We start from the raw sequence: 13,551 nt of genomic DNA, 5'->3' as shown, positions 1-13,551 counted from the left end.
ATACTCCAGTTTTGTAATCTCCATCCCATTCTCTAGCCTTACCTATCCAGCTACTGTGGTACCTCAGTGAAGGAGCCGGTTAAAGGCCCAATCATTTCTTTTCTTTTATTCGATAAGGAAGCTAATAATTGGGATAATTCAGACTCAAATATTTGGAGACTTCTTAAATTTAAAATAGAGTTTGCTATGGAAGAGATTATATGGTATTCTTAATAGATGATTTGAAGTCACCTTGACAGAAGCAGCTTTATTTCTTCCAATTGTAATTTGAAAAGAGAAGGAAAAATTGAGGGACATGCTTAAAATGACTGCAAAAGGTATGAAATGTTACTGCCAGAGCTGTAGAAAAGTTGTTTTTGTTTTGGTTTTATCCAAAAGTTTAGCCGAGGAGCTCTGATTACTTTAAAATTCCCACTTTGACATGAATGTCTCTTCAGCCCTTCTCCAGTAACGTCACGGGCTTTGTTTACCTCCTTGTTCTGAAAGACAGGTAGAGCTAGCTCATGGTTACAGGTTCCAAAAGAGATGAAATGACTTTAGACTTGAATTTGTAAGGTAAAGACCATAGAGTTAGAAGGCCAGACCCTGCCTATGGAAAAGAGTTTGTTTTCATGGCTCCCCTTCCTACAGGATGGGAAAGGGGAGGAGAGAGGAAACATTTCATTTTTTTCTTATGGTCAAATTGAAGACAAAAACTAACACTTGTAAGACAGGAGAGGAGCATTTAGTTACAAAATCAGTCAAATATTTGTGTATCACTACATTTGTTGAGCAAAGAAAAGCTACCAGACTCAGAAAACCAGAGATGTTAATGGAACTGACATTAGTAACCAGGGTTTTCTACTGAGTTCAGCCCCCAGGGTGACTTCCAATAACAACCACCCTCCCCTCCACGCACTTTTCTCAAAACTGGAAAGCTCAGGCAGCCCAGGATGAATAATGCAGTCACAAGTGGGGGACCTTAGGTGGGCAGCAGCAGGGATGGGCATTGTGAGCCATTGGGTGGGGTTGTGGGGCAGGGCATTGTGAGCCAGTAGCCTGACTTGGTTGTTTCCTGGTAACCAGGTGACATAGGCTTTTTGGGTGACAGGCATTGGCCAGGGCCAGCAGCCTTCAGTCTAAAATTCTTTAGGATTTTAGAAATAGATGAATCTAGCAACAGATAATTCTGGGTAACCAGTTCTTGAACAAAAACTAAGTCCACTGAAATAGAAAACATTATATCATAAAGACATAGAAATATGATCAGCTCATTTCTTTCATTTTAATGGCAGAGATTTTATTAGTATAAAGATAATGTCTTACAGCTTTTGTGTTTAAACTTCAGTTTAGCGCTTACCTTCTTTCACAGAATAATTAAGCCTCACGATGGGTGTGACTTTGTAACAAGGAAGTGCTGTACTCCCTTTTCAGAATATTGAAAAATTGTGAAAGAATGAACAAATAATTATGAGACTTAATAGATTGTAATTTATACACAAGCATGCAAGTACCTGTGGAAACTCCTTGCTTGGTGGTGTATGGCAAGCCTCTGTGTGATATTCTGTCCGATTTGGTAGATGAGGTAGTGAGAGAACAAAGTGAGCCTTTTCCTTATTCTTTAGGATGTAAAACATGTCTTCATGTACGTCTTATTGGAACCTTCCAAATACAAATAAGGCCTGTGGATATTCTCCCTATGTTGTTGATGCAGAAAGGAAGGCTTAAAGATCTGAAGGGACTGTGTGAGACAGCTGCTGAACAGAACTGAGGTTCTAAGTCATCAAAGTAGACATCGGAGGTCACAGTGATGCTAAACTCAGTTCTTAAAGAGCTTGACAAACTCCAGAATGTCTTCTACTTTAAGGTCTACCCATAACATAGACCTCTCTTAGAACTTACTTTCATCTTGATTAGTTCCTTTTGAATTTTAGTTTTTTATTATTATTAATTTATTTATTTATTTTGAGATGGAGTTTTGCTCTTGTTACCCAGGCTGGAGTGCAATGGCGTGATCTCGGCTCACTGCAACCTCCACCTCCTGGGTTCAGGCAATTCTCCTTCCTCAGCCTCCTGAGTGGCTGGGATTACAGGCACACACCACCATGCCCAGCTAATTTTTTGTATTTTTAGTAGAGACAGGGTTTCACCATGTTGACCAGGATGGTCTCAATCTCTTGACCTCATGATCCACCCGCCTCGGCCTCCCAAAGTGCTGGGATTACAGGCTTGAGCCACTGCGCCTGGCCCTGCATTTTATTTTACACAACACTTACCTCTCCGTTTTTCCTCCTAAAGAGATGGGTCCTCACTGTGTGGCACAGGCCGGCTTCTGACTCCTGGCCTGGGATCAAGCACTCCTGCTGCCTCAGCCTATAGGAGAGCTGACAATACAGGCATGTGCCATCTCTCCTGGCTCTGCCTTCTGTCTATACATTTATTGAAATAGATAAGGATAAAAGTAGGGGTAACAAAGAGTTTCTTGTGCTAACTGATTGGAAGCTGAGAATGCCCTGCTCGGGAGAAGCTGGCAAGAGGGCAGGTAAGGCCCCACACATTAAGCACAGGCTGCGAGTAAGAAGTTGTAAGTCAGAACAGTTGAAGAAAAAATAGTTTGTGGGTGCAGAATTTACCATTTTATGTATATGTGCATTATAGTAAGTTTCAAATGTATTTTTGTGGTATTCAGTAAAGGGATAACAGAAACCTCAATTTCAGTGTTTATTCTTTGGCCAGGCACGGTGGCTCATGCCTGTAATCCCAGCATTTTGGGAGGCCGAGGTGGGTGGATTACCTGAGGTCAGGAGTTTGGGACAAGCCTGGCCAACATGATGAAACCCCTTCTCTACTAAGTATACAAAAAATTAGCCAGGTGTGGTGGCACATACCTGTAATCCCAGCTACCTGGGAGGCTGAGGCAGGAAAATCACTTGAATCCGGGAGTTGCAGGTTGCAGTGAGCCGAGATCGCGCCAATACACTCCAGCCTGGCTGGGCAAATAAAACAAGAAAGCAACATGTTCAGAACACCCAATATAAAGTATAGACACATTCAAAGTTTGTTGTTAATATCTTCATTTCAGAAAATTGTGTATCACTTTTCTTGGAAAATGATAAATTCCTACTTAGATGTGAAACATTTTAACCTTTCTATAATGACAAATTGAATTCTTTTGGTGACTTAGACAAATATCACAGTAACCAGTGCTCCAACCATTCTGTGGCACACTTAACAGTCATTTAAAGTCATCAGGTAGAGCAGGGCGCACTGCTGTGGAAAGACAACCTGGAGTGCTCTCTAGGTGCCAAGTCCTGTTTCAGGAACTTATGCCATAAATGATGCTCTGCTTCATTGTTCTCTTTTGAAATATTTCAAAAGAACATTGTGTCTTGAAGCCATTTCAAAGAGAAGTTCTAAGAACCCAGTTTAGATCTCAGACTCAAACATATTTTGTCCTATCATGCATTTATTTAGCAGTATATGTAATATGACTGGGGGTAATATAAGTAACACAGATTAAGATAGTAGGAGCTCATTATCCAATTTTATCCCTACCCATCAACTTTTCATGCAGCCTTTTGTGTTCTTACCATAGGAACGCTGCTAGTTTGCTGGCTCTCGCAAGTGAGGGATCAGGGAAGGGAAAGAATGGGCATATGATGTTAAGACTTCTGAGCAGCAGGTCTTTCAGCTTTCTAGTTGCTATTTTGAACCCTCCTTTTAAAATAACTGTCAGTATGTTTCATGTAAAAGTTATAAAAGATAAAGAAAAATTACTTATTATACTCAGAATACCCAGAGCTCACTTGTGATACTGTTTGAGTACTGGTTCTTCTGGAAATTTTTGGTATGCACTTGAATATTTTATTTCACAAACTTTTTTATAAAATAAAATTTTTTGATCATTTTATATGTGCTGCCTTGTAACTTTTACTTAAAGCAGTGAAATAATGGCATAAGTTTCTCAAACAGTACTTGACACCTAGAGAGCATGCCAGGATGTATTTGCCTGCCAGAGCACCCTGCTGTACCTGATGACTTTGAATAACTGCTTAGTGTACTACGGACCGGTGAAAGCACTATGTATTTACCTACCCTTTGCGATTGGTCGTCTTTTTTTGTAAAGTCAGACACAATCCTGTCACATTTGATTCTAAGAACACACGTAAAGCACATTTTGATGACAGATGCGTGATATCTCATTATAAAATTCAGATAATATATTTTGTCTAGTGACATAATTAAACCGATGAAATGAGTCACTTTGTATTTAAGGCATTTTAGTATTAAATGTATTTGTGTCAAACTGCAGTTTCCGTTGACTTTTAAATAGACATTAACATACTTCATTTATATTTTTGTGGATCTTGATAGCTTGTGTCTTTAATTCTAAATAGCCACCAGTTTAAAAAATCTGATGCTGTCTTAGATGATAAATCAAAAGACAACTTTAGCAGATCTGGGAGAATTGGGAGAAACTTAACTAGTTTGGGGTAAAATGAAATATATGTATTGAGCACTTTTAAATGGCCTGGCAGTATTGCAGATGCAGGGCAAACAGTGGAACACAACAGAGAGCCCCATTCCAAGTCTGAGCCTTACATTCAATAGGGAAGTAAGGACAGCTAGCACATGAATAGTCAAGAATGGCAGGTGGTAACGTGTTGAGAAGATAGTAAAGCAGGGTAATGGATTAAAGAGGAGGGCAGTTTTATGGAGGGTTGGTGCTAAGAGCTGGATGTTCTCTTTAAGTGACATGTGAACAGTCTTAAAAGTCAAATGGACTGGGTTCAGTGGTTCCCACCTTTAATCCCAGCACTTTGGAAAGCCAGGATGAGGGGATTCCTTGAGGCTGGAAGTTTAAGACCAGCCTGGCCAACACAGAGACACCCCATCTTATTTATTTGAAAAAATAAATAAGTGAAGGGAACCTTGTGAGGATGATGGGAGAGGGCTTCCAGAGAGGGATATCCGCTTTGGAATTCCTGAAATTGAAACAAAGTTGTTTTAGGCAAAGGACAGAAAGACACAAGGGTGGCTGCAGCAGAGTGAAAGGATCCTGGGATGAATAAGGTGGGTGAAGGCCTTGTACATGTAGTGAGCACTCACAGAGAAGATGGACTTCTGTTGAGATGGAAAACCACTGGAGGATTATAGCCCAGGATTACTGTTAGTTCTCTAAGAAAAAGACTGAGCAGAAGCTCTGTGTGAATATACTGTAATACAGGCAAGGGTGGAAGCAGGAAGAGCAGCTAGGAGGCTGGTGGAGTAGTTCAGGTGAGAGCCAACAGTGAAGAGAAAAACTACAAGGACCTGAAAAAGGCCAACTTCAGAAAGATCAAGTGACACTAAAAGTAGATAATAAAGTGGTAAATAGTCAAGTCACAGAAAAAGAAATGGAGGTGATTTTTAAACACATCTTCACTCATAAAAGAAAGGCAAAGGACAGCTCTTCTGCAGTGTCTCTCCTATTGAGGGAGATCCCAAAAACATGGCAAAACATTATTTGGTGTGGCTGTAATGAAAGGTGCATTCATATATTGCTGGTGAAAATGCAAAAAGGCCCAACTCCATGAAGGGGAATGTGGCACAATCTCACAACCATGAAAATGCATTTAAACCAGACATCCTACCTTGAGGAATTTTATCCTGAAGGTGTGCTCCATAAATATAAAACAAACTATGTGCAAAGTTCTTGTAGCATTATTTTCAATAGTTAAATATTGGAAATAACTGACATGCCTAGTAAGGGACTAGTAAAATAAGCTGGTACTTCTACATGAAGGAGAAGTATGGAGCTGTGAAAAAGAGTAAGATGTCTTTTTATTGCTATGGAGTGACTCCCAAGATAGGGTACGCAGAAAAGCCAAAAGGAGAACATGCAGTAATATACATGAAAGAAAGCAGGGGAAATAATGTGTATTTCATTATTTAAAAATAAAAGACAACATTGGTGACAGTTTTCTCTTAACTTCTCTGGGTAGCCAAAGTGCATATTTTCTCAAAATATTATTCTGCTATGGGTTCTGCAAAGGCTGTAAACTGTGCACTTCTCGCCTTTGAGTTAGAGAAAGCTTTGCTTTGTAATCTGTTGTGCCTTGTGTAGTATACAGACTGCTCTTTGATTTTATTCTATCCTCTCAGTGTTTTGAGTTAGGTGTAATATGAGAATTATACTTGTGTTACATATGAGGAGGCTGGTTCTAAGAAGAAGACTGAGTAGATCTAGAATGTGAATTCTAGACGTATGGCATATAAAACTAGAATTTATAAAAAGGTGTGCATAAGGCCTTCTTTAAAATACTACCTTTTCTAAAAAACCTTTTTTTAGCTTACTAAAGCAATTAAGCCTCAGGATGAAAATAGCAATATTAGATAATGAGAAATAAAATGGGCATACTTGTGACACAGTAATGCTTTTTATTTTGAAGAGACAGGGTCTTGCTTTGTCACCCAGGCTGGAGTGCAATGGCATGATCATAGCTCACTGCAGCCTCTAGGCTCAAATGATCTTCCCATAACAATCATCTCCTAGGCTCAAATAATCTTCCCATAACAACATAACAATATTCCATGTAGCTAGGGATACAAGGGCTCACCACCACATCTGGTGATGTTTAGAAGATTTTTTGTAGAGACGAGGTCTCACTGTATTGCCCAGGTTGGTCTTAAACTTGACCTTAAGCAATCCTCCTGCCTTAGCCTCTAAAAATGTCAGGATTACAGTTGTAAGCCAGCACACCTAGCCCAGAAATGTTCCTAAAAGTCTGAAAAAAATAAGTTAAATGTTATTAAGATGTATATAAGAAGATAAATATATGCTATGGTGTATGAAATTTCACAGTTCAATCATGGTCACTACAACAGTGATTAAAATATCCAACAGTTGAGGCAAGTCTGAGAACTGAGAGGGACATACAGGATTGGTTTGGAAGCCAGAATTAGGATTGTCAGAGCTGGGAAAGCAGAAGCAAGGCAAGAGTTTGCCCAGGAGTGGGGTACACAGCAGCTCCGTAGTCTGCCGTGTGCACAGGAGTGTGGCACGCAGTAGCTTTGTGGTATGCCATGTTCGCAGGAGTTTTGCACGCAGCAGCTCCGTGGTATGCCGTGTGTCCTCTTTTACATCAGGCCAGCTCTAGCCCAGCAGATGAGAATCACCTGATGGGTAGAAAGAGTGGACTCAGGTAAAATCTCTGATCGTGCATCATAACTGAGAGACTTAAAATGTTTGCCTTATGGGTCATAAAACTAATAAAAGTGACAACATAGGGATAATAGAGTAGGTCAGTAAATGCGGTAAGCCACTTGCTACCTCTCCAGAGCTTCAACAATCCCAGAGAAATGTTGGAGCAGCAGGATTTGACAAAGCTGTGAGAAGAGCTCTCAGTCCAGGGTCCAGGGCATGATCTAGGGGACTCAGGTGTTCCAGGATCTCTATCCCCGGGGAAACCAACTACATTATTACCTCAGATCTATCACTCCTCACTGTGGTGACCCTGGGCAAGTCACTCAAAACGTCTGAGTTTTAATTCACTGAATTGGAAAATAGGGGTTGTAGCCCCCTCCCTGCCTGTCCCTTGGGGCTGATGTGGGGATTAGGGAAATCACAGATCTCTGTCATGAGCTGGAAATCATGTGGCCATGGAAACTGTGAAGTCACTTTCCATCCTACCCTGCACAGGGGACGTACAAGCTCCCACTCTGTATTCAACCACTACCAAGTATCTGGATTATCCTTCTTGACATTGAATGATTGAACATTTTAGGGCATTTACCAAAAAAATGAGTCTTTTTAAGTCTTTATCTGCATTTCATCCTTTTAGGCACTATAGACCTTAGTAGGTCTATAGCATAGATCTACTAATGTTTCTACATCTCAGAATAGGGGAGAGAGGCACAGATGGGTGCATATTCTTGGTAACTTGGATCTTATGCTTTTCTTTATTGTCTCATCTGAATAAAGGTATCTACCTGGACAAACAAATCTTCTTAGAACCCAGATGTAATTCAGGCAGCATTAAAAAGCAGTCGGTGAAAACTAGGATCAAAAGTTTAAACTGAATAAATTTTTACTAATTTCTCTGTGGTCTTCTGCCAGCAAGATGTCAAGCACTGTCTTTATTATAATACATTTTTACCTTGCATGTTTGGCTGGCCGCGTCAGGAGCTGGGTACAAAAAAAAAAGGAAGTGTAAGAAAATTTGCCCCATTGAAAATGAAGGTAGGGTGGAAATTATATCGTTAAGTTTATTGAAGCAAATAATTCCAGTTTATTCATCCAGTATCTCAGAAAAACTCAGTAAATGCTATGTCGTGTTTATTTATTTCATTTGTGCCCATTTAATGCATTAAATCAACGGATGATGCAACTACACAAGTAAAGTTACATTGACAACTTAGAATTTGGTTCTTTTTATTTGTTTTTGTGAAAAGGTCTCATTTTGTCACCCAGGAGTGCATGGTGCAATCACAGCTCATTGCAATCTTGACCTCCCCATGTTCAGGTGATCCTCCTACCTCAGCCTCCCAAGCAGATGGCTATAATACACATGCTTTATACCAAGTTTTTTTTTTTCTAATTTAATTTTTCTTTTTGTAGAGACTGGGTTTCATAGTGTTGTCCAGGCTTGGTTCACTTTTGATAGTAAAGGACATCTCAAATGTTTAGACATTTGCTTTCAGTTTGGGCAATTATGAATACAGCAATTGTAAACCTTCTTGTGTCTTGTTTGGAAACATAATTTTTTAAATGTAACTAAGGAAACACTAAAATTATGATTACTTGCTCGTACAGTAAGACTTTGTTTCTTTGTAAGAATTTTGGTAGAATTTACTGGTGAAATCATCTGAAGGTAGTGTTTTTGTTCTTTTGAGAAGATACTAATTATTGATTCCATTTCTAATATAAATATAGGCCTATTCAGATGATTCATTTATCATGAGAAGACTTTTAATCTTCTGAAACAGATCAAAAAATTAGCTCATTTCATATAATGCGTCCAAGTGTGAGCACAGATGTGTTCACAATATTCCTTTATTACTATTTCTTGATTTCACTCCTCTTGAACTGATATTATTAGTATATTGTGACTTCCTTCTTTTCCTTTGAGGTTAGACAAGGTAGAAGTTTATCAGAGTTATTGATCTTTTCAAAGAACTGGTTTTTGGTTTTGTTGATTTTCTTTGATGATTTTCTGTTTTTTATTCCATTAATTTCTGCAGTCGTTATTTATTTTTCCTCTATTTGACATTATACTGCTGTTTTTCTTTCATTGCCCAAGGTGGAAGCTAGATTATGAATTTAGATTTTTCTCATTATTGCCACAGCATCATGAATATTACTCACTAAATATATCATTGAAATGCATACTTAATAATTAAAATAATAAATATGTAAGCTTTTAAAATTTTCAAAATACAACAGGATAGATGATTAATGTAGTAGCAGGATATGTAGATCCACAGAAGTTAAATAATCCTGTAACGTTTCATAAAATGTTGGGATTTGCCTAGACCTTAATGTGGGCAGCAGGTGTGATGAGATGCTCTCACCGAGCCATACAGTGCCTTTCTGTATTAACCGGTTCTCAGACTTTTTCACACTGATGAGGTTGCCCTAGCTAGAAAGCCAAGGTTCTTTCATTTCTTTCTTCCCCTCTCTTTTGCCTTCCTTCAGCACCAAGGAGAGTGGTCCAGCAGCAGCTCAGTCCATGCTTGTCAAGAGCCCACCTCCATACATTGCAGCTTTGGTCCACATTTCCCAAGCCTCCTTGTGGGATTCCTCAGCATCACCAGTGCACTGACTGTCTCTTTGTGTTCTCCTAGCTCCTGTTCAAGACCCAAAGGGATGCACAAGTCAAAAGCTTCAGGAGGAGATGTCACCTGACTTAGTAAGATGCATTTCTTTGTCTTGAAGAGACATATCTTTTCCTGGGGCTTCTAGACTCAGCTGTCATGAACTCTAGCTACCAGTCACTGGAATGTGTGACCGACTGAGGCCCGATTGATACGTTAGTCAAAAGATGGCATCACTTACAAACTAGTAGTGAGCATATTTCTCAGTAGCAACTTGCTAAATATTCCATGAAAACCTACTGCCGTGGTGGCTCACACATAGAATCCAGCACTTTGGGACGCTGAGGCAGACAGGGCCAATATAATGAAACCCCATCTCTACTATAAAAACAAACATTAGCCGGGCATGGTGGCTGGCACCTGTGGTCACAGCTAGTTGGAAGGCTGAGGCAGGAGAATTGCTTGAACCCAGGAAGCTGAGGTTGCAGTGAGCTGAGATCATGCCACTGCACTCCAGCCTGGGTGACAGAGCAAGAATCTGGCCAAAACCAAAGACAAAAGCCCACTGCCCTTTCTCCAAGCATCCTCTGTGCTTTATTTGTGGATCAGTGACTTGATCCCTGTTTGATACCTGGTTTTCTAACACCACCAAGTGAATAAAAGACCTGTGCAGTCAGGACCCAGTATGATCTGATCCTCATGATGGTTTTTCTTTCCTCTTACTGCAGGAAAATGCTACAAGTGAATATCACCACAGTACGTATTCTTTTTTTTTTAACATAGCTTCATTGGGATGTTGTTGACATGCAACCCAATTCGCCCATTTAAAGTGGGTGATTCAGTGTTTTTACTATATTTATAGGCTATGCACTTACATTACAATCTAATTTTAAAACCTCTTCATTCCTCCTCAAACAAACCTCATTAGTAGACACCCCTCTGTTTTGCCCAACCTTGCACCCCTGGTTCTAAGCAGCCCTAATGTACTTCTTGTTTCTATACAGTGCCTTTCTGTATTAACCGGTTCTTAAGGTGACTGTTTCACATTGATGAAGTTGCCCTAGCTAGAAAGCCAAGTCTCTTTCATTTCTTTCTGCCCCTCTCCTTTTTCTTCATTCAACACCAGGAGAATGGTCCAGCAGCAGCTCAGTCAATGCTTGTGAACCACCCAGCTCCATCATTCCAGCCCCTTTATACACATATCCCCCAAGCCTCTTGTGAGATTCCTCAGCAGCACCAATGAACTGACTGTAACATGGTGTTCTCCTAGCTCCTGTTGACAACCCAGAGGAGTGTACACTTGGCAGTGAGGAGGAGGAGGTGGCCTCTGATACGGTAACATATTTGTTTGTCTGGAAATTTTTTTTTTCTGGGGCTTCTAGACTATGAAGTGAATATGATTTTTGACTGCCATCACAAATTAGGCCTCGGGGGTCTTGGACTCTAGCGACTGGTCACTGGAGATTATGACCAACTGAGGCCTGATGGATGATGTCTGTCAAAAGGGGATATCACCTACAAACCGTTCGTGAGCACATTTCTCAGTAGCAGCGTTTTCTTCTTAAAATAATTTTGTATTTCCTAGAGAACATAGACACCTGCTAAATTTTCCAAACTCATTGCATTTTCTGCAAGCAACCTGTATGCGTCATCTGGGGCCAGTGACTTGATCACTGTTCTACATCTGGTTTACTTGCTGTTGTTTTGAAACAGAAACTTTCTCTGTCACCTGGCTACAGTGCAGTGGTGTGATCTTAGATCACCTGCAGGTAATGGGTTCAAGCAATTCTCCTGCCTCAGTCTCCTGAGTAGCTGGGACTACAGACTCATGCCACCACCATGCTGGGTTTCTTGTAGTTTTTAGTAGAGTCAGGATTTCACCATGTTGGCCAGGATGGTCTCAATCTCTTGACCTCATGATCGGCCCGCATTGGCCTCCCAACATGCTGGGATTACATGTGTGAGCCACAGCGCCCGGCCTGCCATCTGGTTTTCTAGTGTCACCAAGTGAATACAAGACCTGTGCCAACAGGACCCAGCATGATGTAATCCTCATGGTGTTTTTCTCTTACTGCAGGAGGAGCGTGCGGCCCAGTATCACCGCCGTACGTATTCTTTTTCTTTTAAACAGTTACTGAGACGTAGTTGACATGCAAACCAATTCACACATTTAAAGTAGGTGATTCAGTGTTTTTACTGTATTGACAGGGTCGTGCAACCATTGTTAGAATCTAATTTTAGAAGCTCTTGGTTCCCTCTCAGAAAACCCCCTCAGTAGTGACTCCTCTGTTTTCCCCAACGCCCCACACCCCTGGTTCTAGGCAGCCCTAATCTACCTCCTGTTTCTATAGTACACTGCCTTTCTGTATGAACCGGTTCTTCAAATCACGATTTCACATTGATGAGGTTGCCCTAGCTAAGAAGCCAAGGCGCTTTCATTCCTTTCTGCCCCTCTGCTATTTCTTCCTTTGGCACCAAGGAGAATGGTCCAGCAGCAGCTGGCTCCATGCTTCTCAAACGCCCAGCTCCACACACTCCAGCCCGGTCCACATTTCCCAAAGCTCCTTGTGAGATTCCTCAGCAGCACCAATGCGCTGACTGTCACTCTCTGTTCCCTTAGGTCCTGTTGAGATACTACAGGACCTCATAATAGAAGACATCGAAGATTCTGAGATGCCCCCTGATGTGGTAAGATGCATTTCTTTGTCTTAAAGAATAATGTTTTTTTCTGGGGCCTCTGGAATATCAAGTGAATATCATTTTTGACTGCCATTGTGAATCAGACCTCAGTTGTCATGGACTCTAGCGACCAGTCAGTGGAGTTTCTGACCAACCGAGGCCTGATTGATGTGACCATGTCAGTCAAAAGATGGCATAACTTACATTCTGATCGTGGGCAACATTTTCTTCTTGAAAAATAATTTTGTATTTACCAACCTGCATAGACACTTACTAAATATTCCAAACCCACTGCATTTTCTGCAAGTATCCTCTGTGCTGCATTTGGGGCCGGTGACTTCATCACTGTTTGACATCTGTTTTTTTTTTTAAGTTTAGTTTTGTTTTTGAGACAGAGTCTCTCTGTCTCCAGGCTACAGTGCAGTGGTGTGATCTCAGATCACTGCAGCATCCACCTACTGCGTTCAAGCAATTCTCCTGCCTCGGCCTCCCAAGTAGCTGGGACTCCAGGCTCTCGCCACCACCACACCCACCTTTTTTGTAGTTTTTAATAGAGATATGGAGTTTTATCATGTTGGCCAGGATGGTCTCGATCTCTTGCCCTGGTGATCTGCCTGCCTCAGCCTCCCCGCGTGCTGGGATTACATGCGTGAGCCACCACGCCCGGCCTGCCATCTGGTTTTCTAATGTCACCAGTGAAAACAAGACCTGTGCCAACAGGACTCAGCATGATGTAATCCTCATGGGTTTTTTTTTTTCTCTTACTGCAGGAGGAGCATGTGGCCCAGTATCACCGCCGTACGTATTCTGTTTCTTTTAAACAGTTACTGAGACGTAGTTGACATGCAAACCAATTCACCCATTTAAAGTAGGTGATTCAGTGTTTTTACTGTATTGACAGGGTTGTGCAACCATTGTTAGAATCTAATTTTAGAAGCTCTTGGTTCCCTCTCAGAAAACCCCCTTAGTAGTGACTCCTCTGTTTTCCCCAATGCCCCACACCCCTGGTTCTAGGCAGCCCTAATCTATCTCCTGTTCCTATAGTACCCTGCCTTTCTGTATGAACTGGTTCTTCAAATCACGATTTCACGTTGATGA

The 13,551-nt window shown here is 41.0% G+C and overlaps 1 protein-coding gene across 5 annotated transcripts in view; it reads left to right on the top strand.

Annotated features, from left to right (window-relative positions):
- LOC100413318 (high affinity cAMP-specific and IBMX-insensitive 3',5'-cyclic phosphodiesterase 8A) overlaps window positions 1–13,551 on the top strand; it is a 119,637-nt gene that overhangs the window by 63,400 nt on the left and 42,686 nt on the right. For 3 of the 5 annotated variants that reach the window (XM_078329048.1, XM_078329047.1, XM_078329049.1), the window contains 6 exons: window positions 9,805–9,869; window positions 10,503–10,530; window positions 11,045–11,109; window positions 11,852–11,879; window positions 12,395–12,462; window positions 13,224–13,251. In XM_078329048.1, the coding sequence (XP_078185174.1) occupies window positions 9,805–9,869; window positions 10,503–10,530; window positions 11,045–11,109; window positions 11,852–11,879; window positions 12,395–12,462; window positions 13,224–13,251 (282 nt within the window). The remainder of the gene's footprint in view (window positions 1–9,804; window positions 9,870–10,502; window positions 10,531–11,044; window positions 11,110–11,851; window positions 11,880–12,394; window positions 12,463–13,223; window positions 13,252–13,551) is intronic. The other 2 variants (XM_078329050.1, XM_078329051.1) reach the window with 2 other exon arrangements.

The sequence above is a fragment of the Callithrix jacchus genome, chromosome 6 (genome assembly GCF_049354715.1).
Source record: "Callithrix jacchus isolate 240 chromosome 6, calJac240_pri, whole genome shotgun sequence".
In the NCBI taxonomy this organism is placed as follows: Eukaryota; Metazoa; Chordata; class Mammalia; order Primates; family Cebidae; genus Callithrix; species Callithrix jacchus.
The sequence above is the reverse complement of the archived record's forward strand: the minus strand, read 5'-3'. Positions and strand labels throughout refer to the sequence as shown.